The sequence below is a fragment of the Etheostoma spectabile genome, chromosome 1, assembly GCF_008692095.1.
Source record: "Etheostoma spectabile isolate EspeVRDwgs_2016 chromosome 1, UIUC_Espe_1.0, whole genome shotgun sequence".
Classification (NCBI taxonomy): Eukaryota; Metazoa; Chordata; class Actinopteri; order Perciformes; family Percidae; genus Etheostoma; species Etheostoma spectabile.
The window spans coordinates 3,557,139-3,571,423 of record NC_045733.1 but is presented as its reverse complement, the minus strand read 5'-3'; the positions used below and the strand labels follow the sequence as shown (position 1 = coordinate 3,571,423).

At 38.2% G+C, this 14,285-nt stretch overlaps 1 protein-coding gene across 1 annotated transcript in view; it reads left to right on the top strand.

The window, feature by feature from the left end:
* Positions 1 to 1,068: 1,068 nt before the first annotated feature.
* The window catches only part of LOC116688313 (myomesin-2-like), a 33,166-nt gene continuing 19,949 nt past the window's right edge, over positions 1,069 to 14,285 (top strand). Inside the window, 17 exon segments of the mRNA XM_032514319.1 lie at positions 1,069 to 1,340; positions 3,503 to 3,606; positions 5,855 to 5,912; positions 6,202 to 6,356; positions 6,625 to 6,711; positions 9,142 to 9,230; positions 9,659 to 9,709; positions 9,882 to 10,046; positions 10,483 to 10,644; positions 10,802 to 10,943; positions 11,188 to 11,387; positions 12,210 to 12,263; positions 12,518 to 12,605; positions 12,607 to 12,640; positions 13,474 to 13,657; positions 13,788 to 13,962; positions 14,055 to 14,176. Coding sequence (XP_032370210.1) covers positions 3,524 to 3,606; positions 5,855 to 5,912; positions 6,202 to 6,356; positions 6,625 to 6,711; positions 9,142 to 9,230; positions 9,659 to 9,709; positions 9,882 to 10,046; positions 10,483 to 10,644; positions 10,802 to 10,943; positions 11,188 to 11,387; positions 12,210 to 12,263; positions 12,518 to 12,605; positions 12,607 to 12,640; positions 13,474 to 13,657; positions 13,788 to 13,962; positions 14,055 to 14,176 — 1,849 coding nt within the window. The 5' untranslated portion in view covers positions 1,069 to 1,340; positions 3,503 to 3,523.

Sequence of the window (14,285 nt, the reverse complement as noted above, 5' to 3'; positions counted from 1 at the left end):
AATACGGTTTGTATTTATAATGTATTATAAATTGATAATATATTCAGCATACATGACATTATTTGGAATTTAATATCATAAATATTTTTTACATTTTCAAAAGTTATTATGAAGGCAATGGGGATAGGAACTTGCAAGTTCAAAACCCAAGGCTCAACTCTTTTCTTATTGTATATGTCAGTATTATTATGAATTCTATTTTAATTTATTTATTATTATTATTATTGGTTTCATTGCTCAAATTCATCAATGTTGTATGTGGGGTAGGAATTATATAGTGGGTTTGCGCTGGTTAGAGAAAAATGTGGGTCTGGGAAGACTTTGTTCCAAGAAATATTCAAAATCGGCCCATGTGATTACTTCATAAATGTTCGGTTGTAATACACATTGTGCTAATAACATTTTTAAATATAAAAAGCACTCACTCACTCAGTTACTCACTCACTCACTCACTCCCAAGACACCATCCTGCCGCTTTCTCTCTATTTCCTTTTTCAATGCATCTCCATGTTGTCCCATCATATGATTTTGCCTCAAATGTGAAATGTGTTTCCCAGTTCCTCCACTGTGTCAGGAATAGTCTTGCTGTAACTGTAGCTAGTTTTATAAATAGGCCCTGGCAAAAATTCAGCGACATGCGACACAGTATCTCAAGATGTTTCTAAGTGCATATGGAGAAAGATCCCCGAGAGGGACTTGAGTACTGTATAAAGTGCCGCTAGAACTATTTAAATGCATGTGTGAAACAGCCGTATACTTTAGATATAAATTGCAACACAGAATTTAAAATAGATTTTCAGAGATTGAAGGTGCATGTTCTATCAGCGTTGAAAAGCCGTCTTAAGTATGTTTTATATTTCAACAACTATGCCATTGTAGTATGGGTGAAAATAAAGTGACTAGCCTTGTTGCGACATGGTTCTTAATTAAGCTCACCATATTGCTGCCTTTTCTGTAGAGCTAAAAGTGTAGCTTGAAAATGTGTGGTGCTGTCTCCAATAACAGATTCCTTCTCTAGATCAGCTGGTATACCTGAATAACCAGTTGTTTAGCATCAGTTGTTGACTTAACATTCTCGAAACCAGCAATTGGGCAAACTAATCAAAAACTGTAATGGGCAAACTCTGTTAATCAAATAGTTTACTGGTTCTAATGGCACTGATTTCTTGAAGGATACTGGTTATATATAGGCAGCTCTCTTTCCTTATAAGGCCTCAGGGAGAGGCAGGTGGGGGTCGGCTGGAGACGGTGGTGGTTTCGTTGGCCTGGTGCTTGGTTTAGGCTGACTCCCTGTGGATTCAGGCTGAGAACCGAAGTCGCTGCAAAGGAAATCTCAAGGGGTAAGAAAACTATAATTTAATTCTCTTTCTGTTTCCCTTACACCTCTGTATCCTCAGCTTTTTTTTATCTACTTTTCTCTCAAACCCAAGTGTAACATGTAGGATCAGTGGGGTGGAGGAATAGTCGTGCCATAAACATGGCACAACTAAGAGATGGTGCATGGCCCCTAACCAGAGCTGATAATACTTGTGATATGTGATGAATGATATGATATATGAATTATGAAGAATGTTCTAAAATTTAATTTGAATAACCAATGTTAGCAGGGCTTGTGTATTTATCATACTCTTAATTGTTTAAAATGGATTCCCACTGGACAGTTACATTTGGTGGGGGCACCTGGGACTGTGGCTTCGCTGCACAGATTGCTGGTGTATAGTTCTGGGACTTAAAGTGTTGACATTATTGGATCTAATTCCATTTAGGAACACCCAAATACAAATGAGTAACTGTTAATGATTAAGCTTCAGAATTTCAGAGGTTTTACAGCTATGATTTAGATTTTAGAGGTTTACTGTTGCAGACAGAGAGGCTCGGGTTTCAGGTTTGGCCAGCATTTATGCTGTTGCAGTATTATTTCAGGAGTGTTGAACTGATGGGAATAGAATAAGACCTTCCTGCAGCAAATACTTTCCTGAGGGCAGTTTAATGCTGATATTCTTTGGGAGCAGAATGTCTTCCTATGTCTGTGGCTTTGAGTTTTGATTTGTTTTAGAAGGTGCTGTATACATAATCTAAATAATAAATAACTTACTGACAAGGAACAATTGTGACTTAAGTGATTTTTGTGTTACAGCTTTGTGACACTGTTGGACAGGCTGGTTTACTGATCCTGAAGTAGGGAGAAATGTGTGAAACCACAGAACATTTTCTTTAACAAATGTAGGGGCTTTTTTACTGCACAACCACATGATTCAAATGATAAGTAGTAGTACTTTAAGATATGGCGCCACTACAGCTTCAATGTCTGATTTCCCTATACACTGCTATAATATTGACAGCGGTACACATGCATTTGTTATGATTACAATACTCATGAATAAAAATATGCCCGTCAACAACTTTGCTAACACAGCCAAACATCCAGCAAGTGCATAAAGATGCCATCTATCCAATTGACTGGCTGCTTTATTGGCAGTTTTGGGGCATTAGAAGTGAGTAACACATGCTGGGGGGAGTCTGTCAGAGATGTGGGAACATGAATTCATTCAATCATTGCCAGGGGCGCATCTCATTGGCTTTCAGGGTGAGGTTGGGCAGTGAGAATTGCTTCATGTTTCGTCTGAGCTTATTTCTGGTGTCTGAGGTGATGTAAGGCAGTTATGTTCCAACGCCACTATGACTGTATGATGTAAGACAAAGTTATGTTCTTGGTTTGGTGTGTGTACTTTAAATGTCAAACACAGCAGCTTAACTGTCAGTGATATGTGTGTGGCAGTTCATTCTTTTTTCTTTCCCAGTGTTGTATTTATACCATGTTATGCTATCCTTTAATTTTTAATTTAGTATTATTTCAGTCACTTATCTTTAAATTGAAAAATAACGGTATTCACGGTCCTCCACTGTGTGTAAAACTATAATACACAACTGCTTGTGCTGTATGTGGAGCTGTCAAATTAATGGGCCATCTTTGGTGCAACTGTACTATCAATTACTGGTCCAACAATAAACTACATCCATGCCTTTTGTTTATGTATGTGTACACATGTGTCCGTGTTACTGGCGTCTCTAAATTAACAAAGTGTCACCTTGTCATTCCAGAAGCTGTGTGTGACAGTGTTGCCAAAGCCATGTGTCGAAATTCCAGGGCTTTTCTTTTAGCAGTGGACGAGGCAATAAACAAAATATATTGTCCACTAAACTTCCTAGAGGTTGTTGCAAAGCACTAAGTCATTATTAGAGAGAAATACAGGACTATGTTTCTGAAAAGCCCAAAACACTCCTCTTCATGATTAATGGTTAAGGATTAACCATCTCTTTCCTTCATTACATTTCTCTTTACTAGACTGCATCTACCTCATGAAGTCACTTTGACGATCCTTTAGGGTTGGTAGCCCTTGTGTTTTGTGTATGTTGGTGTCACTGTGTTGCTGGTCTGACTTGTAAGTGAGAATCTACTGTACTTTACCATGTCAGTCTGTGTGTGTTATTGGTCCAACAGGTCAGTATCTACAGTGTCACCATGTCAGTGTGGATGAAACGTGGGAATTACAACCATGAATACCACCACAAACAGAGCAAATATGTGGTTAAAGAATACAGCAGGTACATGTTACACTCTGATGCTAATCATAACTGAAACATTAAGCATTAAAACAGTAGTATTGTAACAATAGTAAACTTTGACTATGCAAAAATAGTAAGACTGACCTGGTTAACATTAAACTAACATCAATACCAAACTAACAAGCTAATCCTAGAAATCAATATGATAGCTGATCAAAGCAGTTTTTTAGAGATTGGTATTGGCTGCCAAATCCAACTTCAGTTCTTGGTAACACTGCTTTCTGATTTTGACAGCTGTCAAAAATGCTCCACTGTGCTCAGTTAAAACACTGAAACCTAATTTGCAATGTACAGAGTTGCGAGTCAGTGAACTGCACAGTTTTAATGAAGGTCCTGTATATGGAGCATACAGTACATCAGTGAGCAGGTTGAGAAAACTGCTCTGAATCTTAGTATTTTTCTCATGCTTAAAAGAGGCTGTCAAAACTTCAACAGCCAAACTCTGAAACTGATGCCTTTTCCCAGAGTGTGTTTGTGGTTAGATTTCAAATTGGATTAGCTTTACTAATTTTAACATTGGCCTCTCTTGAAAGCTGTATTATGTAGAAAAAATAGTCCAAAAATCCACAGTTCTGCAGCTGTTTTATGTTTATGAGTGTTTATGTACATTTTTGTTTTTTGTGTGCAGTGTTTCATGTCTACGCTTACCACTTTAAAAATCTTATTCTTGCTGCTGATAATTTTTCTTGCTTCTTTTTTATTTTTTGCTAATAAGCAGCTAACCAGCACACAAGTCTGACCTTTGTTTGACCTCATTTAACAAAGTGTTCAATGACAAGTGTTTTTACTCCTGGAGCAGCAGTGCTTGTTTAGAGCTTATTTCCCTAACCGATTCTCTTATCTTTTATTTCAAACTCAAGTAAGTATGAAGCTTGTTGCAACATGCTCTGAACATTGAAATATAAGTTGACTATTGTATGTTAAAAATGATTGATTATTCCACATAGTAGACAACAATTCCAAGCATATTTAAACAACCACAAGAGAGGATTTGTTTTTGTTCTCTTAGAAAACAAGCCTGTTGCCAGGTCTGGGCAGCCTCTCATGGGTTGTGCTGAATATAAGATTTAGCCATGTACAAAGAGATTGTATAAAGCAGCAACAAACAGGGAGGATGTTAGAGTTCCGGGGTTAGTTCCTTTTAAACAGTTGTTTCAGCCACAATGGTTAATGACAAAAACAGTTGTTGTTGTCCAGAAGGCTCAGTTTACAAATATGCTTTTATCATTTAAACATTTATTTCCAGAGATTATGAAGACCTAATCATATTTTCCATTACCAATGGGGCGCAGGAAAGTAATAAGAACCACATTTAAAGTTAATGACTCTCTGATGCTCAGATGCCATGTCAGTGTTTAGGTGAAATCCTGTAATGCATACTCCTAAACTAACCTCTTAAAAGCTTCTCTTTGGTGCTCAAGGCTCTCTGATGTCAACCATGTAAGCCTTCCTATGACATTTTTATTATGTTGGTGTCTGTCCCCACCATTGAAAGATCTTGGAAGGTGTCCTGCTTCTTTGCATGAAATAGGTTTACACCCTTTAGCCTAATATTGGTGTGATGGCAGGAATTAAAAGCACAGGGGTTTAATGCTTGTCAGAGAGGGAAAAACACATTTGTGAAAGATAACAGTACCGGGTGGGATTAGATCAGTACTGACTGACTTTCCTAATAATTTAAAATGTAGGTGCACTGCTCAGCAGAGAAAGGTGAGCTGTTCTTCAGAGCTTGCTAGAAGAACACATCTTTGCTCATAGAACTTTAGTTGTAATTGATAAACTTTATTTAACCTTTATTTTAAAAATTAAAACTTTTTCACTTTAAAGTATTGTCATGGTTATAAAAATGGCAAGAAACAATGTGGAATCAGATTGCAAGCCCTGTCAAGCACTGCCTACAGACTGCATACAGCCTGTTGCACAGAGTGTTTCAAAACAGACTAACACACAGCACTACAGATATTTAAGAGGCTTGTTAATTGGGTATAACTGCAGTCAGCTAATCCCATCAACAGTACAAGGCATTGGTCACACCAAGGTAATGTTTTGAAACCAGTCCTCCTTACTGTAAATGTTATTTTGGGAAGGTTCACACCCTTATATAAGGCCAATGTCACATCACAAATATTTTCAACAGTAGGTACATGTCCATGTTCACATTTTTTAAAGAATCTACTAAATTCTCAGCCTGTGTACAACGAAAACTGACTCCTTGTTTTGTCTTTAGTTCTGAGGCGATGGAGGAAAGATATGAGCACAAAACACAATCTCGCATCCAGGAAGTGGTAAGACTCTATAAACTTTGCCTATCCAGACGTGCATATAAACATTGGATGAAAATTGTGTGTAATTATCTGTAGCTCATATTGAGACAATGGTAGTTGAACCACATTGTTTTAAAAAATGTTTAGGTGTAAAATGTATCAATGCTTATTTGTTAATATAACTATATAATATTTGTTAATAATATGGTACTATAGTAATTAGATAATAAGGCAATATGGAGTGTGTGTGAGTAAGAGCAGTATATAATTATATTGCTTAAAATATTGGTATTCATTTTTTCCTGTCTAGGTAAGGACAAAGATGGGGGACAAATATGTGCGCGAGGAGCCTATGATCAGGGGACCGCAGTTCCTTGTCAGACTCAGATCTCACACCGTGTTTGAAAAGACTCCAATCAAACTCTTCTGTACTGTTGGGGGCTTCCCCATGCCGGATGTAAAATGGTAAATAAGATCTAAACACTTTTATCACTCTTTTAACATGGTAAACGTATACTAAAACTGACACAATGATTAATTGTTTTTTTCTCATCTGTACACAATTTTATGAGAAACGGTTGGCCTAGCATCTCACTTTCTTTTCTTTTTTTAGATATGATAGTAATTTGACAGTTGATGTTAGCAGTGATATTATGAAAGTTGCTGCTAAAAATGTTTTCTATTATGGTTCCACGTTTTGATCCTGGTCAGCAGTAATGTTTATCTATTTCAGGTATAAAGATGGTGTAATCCTGTCCATCTCCTCTGGACAGTACCTGGTTGAAGCTAAAGGTGGAATACATTCTCTGGAGATCCCAAGGTGAAATAAGTTTAAAAAAACATAAAAACACTTGATAAGCTGGTTTTCATATTAAAAGAGGTACCTCACCAATTTTACTCATAAAGTGTCTGTTTACTTGACACAGTTTAAGTACTACCCGGCTTGTAAAAACAGTTGTATAATGTCTTATGTGGCTCTGGAGGGAGTTTTGTTAAAGTCAAAATTCAAATGAACTGCAGATTTGAAGTTTAAAAGATAAGTACGTTTACAAGGCAGAACAGTTCTAATGAAAGATGCTTTTGAATTGCATAAGACAAATTGTAAGTTCTATCGTTTTTTAACCTTGGTCTATAGTAGGGATTAAACGTCAGGATAGCTCAGCTTCTACTGCACCAATTTAGATTCTTTACTTCAATTATTTTTTCAATATGAGTCTTGCAAGTTCCACAACGTTATATTCAATGCATTACTAAAATGCTGCATTAACCCTTAATTTGATCTTATTTTCTTCTAATCAAGCAGCAGCTTACAGGAAACATGATACACAATTGGGCCGACTGTTTGTGGCAGTACAATGCACTATTATAGACAGCAATGATCATGGCTGCGGGAACATATTTTGAGTTGGGGGTGCTGACAAATTTTCGAGAGTGACAATTTCAGCCAAAGTCAACCACCACATGGCACACTGCATCCATCAGAAAGCTCCACAACTGGAAAAACAACATCCAAGACAGGGCAAAACCAGGGACGGGTAACGCAGGATATAGGCACAAAGCTATAACAATGGTGCAGAATTTGCCTACTACAAGCTCAAACACTAAGCCACAAAATACAATGGTATAAAACACATCACTGAATTAAATTAATTTTAGCTGTTAGCTGTTAAAGTTAGCTGCCTTGTCGTCTGTTGCTAGCAAGGTTGCTGTGGGAGTGACAGGTGTAGAGGTGCTACTGCTTCTTTCGGTTACAGTTGCTAGGTTTTCTGACTCAGGTCTATTAGGCTTTTTAGCCTGATTGATTTATGAAGATATCCAAAATGCACTTTTGTGCTATGTTATAGGCAAGTTCACGTCTGTATTGTTGACCCGCCATGAAAGTCTGCTACACGTAATTTTTCATGCCACTTGCCTAGTTGGATACTGACTACCTTATCACCTATCCCAAGACTTTGTATTGAATATTTAGAAAAAAAAGTTGTCAGTCCCATCAGGGTCACAACACAAATTCAAACGTCAGAGTCAGCTGACTGACTGCTCTCCCTCCAGTCTTAGGAAGCTCAGCTGTTCTGAGTGCTGACCTCAGTGCTACATGATCCGCCAGGATTCTTTCAGTCATCACTCTCTCCTTGGATCCAGTCACCTTTAGCTCCTTCTGTCTGTTACTTACACACAGTTCAGCCAACAGCAATTAATCCTTTAGAAAATACTGCTTAACCCCATCACCCTCCTAAGTGGTCTACAACTCACATGACTATTAGATAGATCACAATTTGCACTGAACGCCGTGGGCTTTAAGAGAAAAATGGAAGACATTGGAGGATACATACCCTAAATTACAAATTACCAGCAGCTTGTTTTAATTTTAAGACTGGTTCATGACAGACACGATGGCATTACTGTACACCCCCTCTTACTATCCCCTCTCTCACACAGACACACACACAGACACACACACAGACACACACACAGACACACACACACACACACACACACACACACACACACACACACAACACACACACACACACACACACACACACACACAGTTGTACCAGTGTCACTGTGATCTTTTGAAGAATTTCTGAATGCTATTATGATTCAAAATAAGAATACATTTGCTGCTCTCCCTCAGCTCACAGCTGCAACTCACAGTAGTCACTTCTGCCAATAAATGTCAAAGTCATCAACTCATGACCACACCAGCCTTTGCATTCTGCACGGGTTAAAATTCCTATGTTAGCTGATACTGGTGTAATATGAGGTTGTGGAAAAGTTGGTGAAAAGAGCATCAGGAAGTGAAAGAGATACAGAGAGGGACAGAAATATGAAGATACTTAAGGATAAAAGAGAGAATTAAACAAGTTAGAGATTGAACTCAGAGCTTGAGGTTGGGCTTTCATGTCATGAATGCATGGCATGCAATGACAGTGACACCAAAAAATGATTTTGACCCCTGTAGCAGCACTCTTGTGCCATTTAGCATTTCTGTCTACATCTCTCCAACAAGCCTGTAAGTGCTGTAAATGCTGTTTTTATTATGTTGGCACCATCTGAGGACAGAACTTGATTGTTTAGATTAGAAGGTTCTGCAATTTGCTTGGGGCTTGCATCAAAACCTTGCTCAGATAAAACCCTGACTCATGGTGTCATTTACATATCTCTTCTAAGAAACCTTTTGAACAAAATACAATGAGAGTACTGAAAGGTATGTTGACCTGGAAACTTGTGTTTTATTGTGCACTTATAGATGCTCAACTGATGATACTGCCCAGTACACTGCTGTAGCTTGTAACATCCATGGACAGGCCTCTAGTCAGGCCTCCGTCATTGTCAAGAGTAAGTCCTGAATACCCTGCATTTGATGTTGTTCATACAGTCCCACCAGAACATACTGATTGGCAAGTCTGACTGCATTAAAGTCAGATTTGTCCAGTTCTGGTTTGCACTACCAATTGCAAGAGGGTATCTGTGGGTTCTATAAAAAACTTGAAATATCTAAATAATTACATCCAATTATTGGATGTCACATTTTTAATTCACAATGGCAGTTCTTAACCCTTAACTCTATATATATTTTGTACACAAAACATTTAATGGTAAACATAATGAGTCCCAGGACCAACTCTGGCAGAGCCAAACTGCATTGTTACTTAATATCAGTTATATTAATAACATTTCTAGTGATTGTTCAATTTCTTAGCCTTTATTGCAACTGGTTGCTGTTAATAATGATGAACTCTTGGTATGTTTTTTTTATCATGTAGGGTTCAGGGAGGAGGAGGAGTCCTGTTCATATGCGTGGTTGCCTTATACAGGTAGGCATAAAAATTACCATCAGCTCTCTAAATATGACTACTACTAGCCTAGGCTAAAAAATAAGTCTATTTTTTCTCTTTTCAAAGTAGTATGTGAAACAACAAGCCGTGGCCAACAGCCCTGTTCCCATCTCTCTCTCATTTGCTGTTTTCTTCCCCCCCAATCTCTCAGCTGCTATGCTACCCAAGATCCAGTACACTAAAATCAACATTACTTTTCTGGAGAAGTTTGGGCCAGTGTTTGCCACTGAGGGAGAATCTGCCAGTCTGACTGCTACCATGACCCTCAACCCCAACCTGGCCAACCTGCAGCCTGAGGCACAGTGGTATAGAGATGGTAATTGTAATGAATTTGCATTTTACGACACTTGAATTGCTGGTAATATATACTTCCTGCCACCCTGACTTCCAGACACAATCTAGTCGACATGAAGCTAGAGGCACAGCAGTGGATATGTAACAGTAATATGTTACAGTCCCAATTTTCATTGCTAACTAATTATAATGAAAGTCGTTAAATAGACTCTGGCGATAGTCCCCCAATTTATGAGTAGTTTAATTTGCTATGTGTGTCTGTATACATTGAATACGTAAATGTGACCATGTGGGATAAAAGCACATTGTAATAGGTTAATCTTTTATATTCAAAATCACTACATGCAATCAAACCTCGTGAATGTATAGATACATATTGCTACAATGATTAAGAATGGAGGTTTCTAAAAAAGTATGTGTAAAGGGGCACTGAATTTGTGATCATGTCTCATTTCCAGACACCCGTCTGTTTGACTCTAAATGGGTGAAGATTGACACTGGCAGAGGAGTCACCACATTGACTCTTCCGAACCTCTTCAAAGATGATGAAGGCCTTTACACACTACGCATGGTCACTAAAGGAGGCACCGCAGAACATAGTGCATTTGTCTCCGTCTCAGGTAACAGAGACTGATACTGGGTTTTTATTTCATTGTTAATGATTTGTTGTTAACATGATGCAACAGAGTTTGCAGAACTCTCTTACTATACTTATTTAAACATTTGTTATATACTTACAATATGATTATTAAAATGTCACTGTCACTTCATGTGTAGATGGTCCTCCCCCAGTCCCTGGTGCACCTGGTGCTCCTATGGACATTAAGATCCACGATGCCAATAGAGACTATGTCATTGTGTCATGGAAGCCCCCAAATACCACCACAGAGGGACCAATCCTGGGATACTTCGTGGACAAGTAGGAGTTATTGACATAAACACCATAAATTGTTAAACTGACCAACATAAAGACTGATTACTATACATGTAAGTCATCACATAGAGTTTGCTTGACTATCTGTTCAAATGAAGGGGTTAATGTCTTTAGGTACAGTACAGGGAATCATTCCTTTTTTCTCTATAATGGACTATTTCACTGTATGTATCCATTGATTTTAAGTTATACTAATTTTCTCATTTTCCTGTCTCTTTTCATTTTGTAGATGTGAGGTTGGAACTGAAAACTGGACTCAATGCAATGATCACCCCATTAAGATTTGTAAATACCCAGTGTCTGGGCTGTTTGAAGGACACTCCTACTACTTCAGAATCAGAGCAGTCAACTCACACGGAATCAGCAAAGCATCCCGCATGTCTGATCCTATCGCTGCACTGGACCCCACTGAGTTTGAGAGGCTCCATGGTGGGTTTGGATTAGTATTAGTATAGAGAATAGAATAGAAAAAATGTCAACCCTGCCTTTTACATTACATAATTTAAAGACTTGAAAAAATGTGTTCTGTAGTTACTGACATGCCAAAAGTGACTGCTGTTTTGGTATGCTTGTATGGAATCTAAGGATTTCTGACATTATTATTACAATGAATGTCTGTTTTGCTACTTTCTCTTACTGACCAGACATAAAAGCAGTAAGTCATGTAGCCAGTTCATGAAAGTGTCCACATATTATTCAAAACAAAAAAATACTAATTTGTGAGTTGTACAGTATGACAGTAGATTAGAATACATGATTAGTTTGTACCTAAATTACAAAGCAGGTAAATTAGATCTACTGACTGTAGATGTCACATGTTTTGTTGCTCTTATTTTGTTGATGAGATGTGGTTGAATTATCTATTACAGTCCTGAATGATAAAAAGCTTAAAATTATAGTTTAATGCACAAAGTTTATATTTTACTCACTGTAAATTCAGGTTCAATTCAAGTTCACATTTTCTCTGTTTATTTTACATGACATACTGCAGAATTGATTGTGCATCTGATAATTTTGCCTCACTGACCAAACTGCTTTGTTAGACTCAGTTACATCTGTGGGTCGTTGTACGAAGCTTAGTTTGTTTGAATAATGTGCACTTCCTTGATTAGTGCAGCCTTAAAAATGATTGGTCATTTTTCATCAACATAAACAAACAATTTTACTAAATGAACAATAAATGCAGTTTTGTAACTTTAACATGCACCTGAAGCAGATTGGTGATAGTGTTGTTATTTTATCTTCCTTTAGCCAAAAAACTTGGAGGAAAACTAGATGTTGTGTCTTACCATGATGATTGAAGGTGGGGTTTTTACTCAAATGAACACATATCTATATTACACATAATCTCTATGATATCCCCCTAGTTTTTATGTGCACAGTAGGAGGAAAACAGTGGTTTTCCCCCAGTGCGGTTTGTATATAACATCTGGTGGTGTGTGTGTGTGTGTGTGTGTGGTGTGTGTGTGTGGGTGGTGTGTGTGTGTGTGTGGGGTGTGTGTGTGTGTGTGGTGGTGTGGGTGTGTGTGGGTGTGTGTTTTGTTTGTGTTTCTGTTTAACTGAGGGAAAGCCCCCAGGTGCTCCATCGGAATTTATGCCTCAGAAAGACAGGACATATTTTGTCCTGAGCTGGAAAGCTCCTGCGTATCAGCAAGGCTCCCATGTGGTACTACATAGAAAAGGTAACAAACAATGTCACACTGTCACCAATGCTGCTTCACACCGTAAAACTACCTTTCTGGTAGTGTAAGAATGCATGTTCTTCTGTATTTGAAAACCCAACCCTACTTCCCCTAGTAAATCTGCAATGTAGTTTGGAATGAAGAGGTCAAAGGCTGTTGTTGGGTGTTTGTGTGCGCAGATTTCTCATACTCCTTTTTCTCCTTGGGATTCTAGGGGAGGATATAAATAACAGTATTACTTGATCAGAAGCACATTAGAATGGTTTGAATAAGTGAATTTGTATAACAAATACTGTGCACTGTTTTTTTGGTCCTACAATATTAATGTCATTCATAAGCTGCCTTTTGTGTAAACGCCTCAGTTTTGGTGCCAAAGAAACAACCATTTAACCTGTATATGCTAGTATACACTACTATTCTTTGCTTCTGTAGAATACATTATGTTTCCATGTGTGATGAAAATAGCAGGTTTCCTTCTGCATCTTTATGAATTGCACTAGATCTTACTATTGTGAACGGACTACATTAATCTAAACAGTTACTAAAGATGGGGCGACCTCTAGCTCACTCAGTAAGAGTGTTGATAGTCCTGCAGCGGCCCGGGTTCTAATCCAACCTGCCGCCCTTTGCTGCGTGTTATTCCCCATCTTTCTCACCCTTTCATGTCTATCCACTATAATAAAGTGAAACGCCCCCAAAAAATGATCTTAACAACTAATAAAGATTTGCATTAAATTCAGGCTTTTTATATGTATTCAAATGTAGCACAACATTACATTATTTGTGGATGTATAGTAACAGCAGGTATGCTTTCTCTCTCGCTCTCCCCACAGTGCATGGCAGACAGTGGTGCGTGGCAGCGTGTTAACACTCAGATTCCTATTCGCTCTCCCCGTTATGCTGTCTTTGACTTGGCAGAGGGAAAACAATATAAGTTCAGAGTTCTGTCTGCCAATATGTATGGAGCCAGTGAGCCATCAGAGCCAACTGGACCCATCGAGACTCAGGAACTCAAAGGTCTTTTTCTGTCAATTTCCTTTCATTGTTACACGCATTTCTACAGTGGAATAAATCCACACTTAAGTTGCTGTTGTGTTTTTGTCATTTATTGTACATATTTATACTTGCTATTTTTCATTGTCTTCAGGTGTGCCATCTGCTCCCGGTCAGGTGATTTCTACCAGGGAAACAAACACCTCTGTCCTCATCCAGTGGGCTCCTCCAAAGGAACCCAACAATCTAATTGGCTACTACATCGACCAGTGTGTTAAGGGGTCTAAGGACTGGACCTCGGCCAATCATAAACCTCACAAGAACACTAAGTATGTTTTCAACCAAACAAAAACATGTCTTTCTTTGATTTTTGGTATAGCGTACAAAAGTGATACTCATGCATGTGATTCTGTTTGTGCAGGTTTGTGGTTAGTGGTCTGACCACTGGAGAAACCTATGTGTTCCGTGTCCAGGCTATCAATGAGCTGGGCCTTAGTGATGAATCCCAGGAGTCTGCACCTCTGACTGTTAAGGCTGCTCTAAGTCAGTATTGGCATATTTTTTGATCATTGTTATTGATGATGATGGTGACAATGAGTATTATCTGCTTTGTAATGTCTCGCTGCTGGACTGTGAGGATCATTTTGAAGGT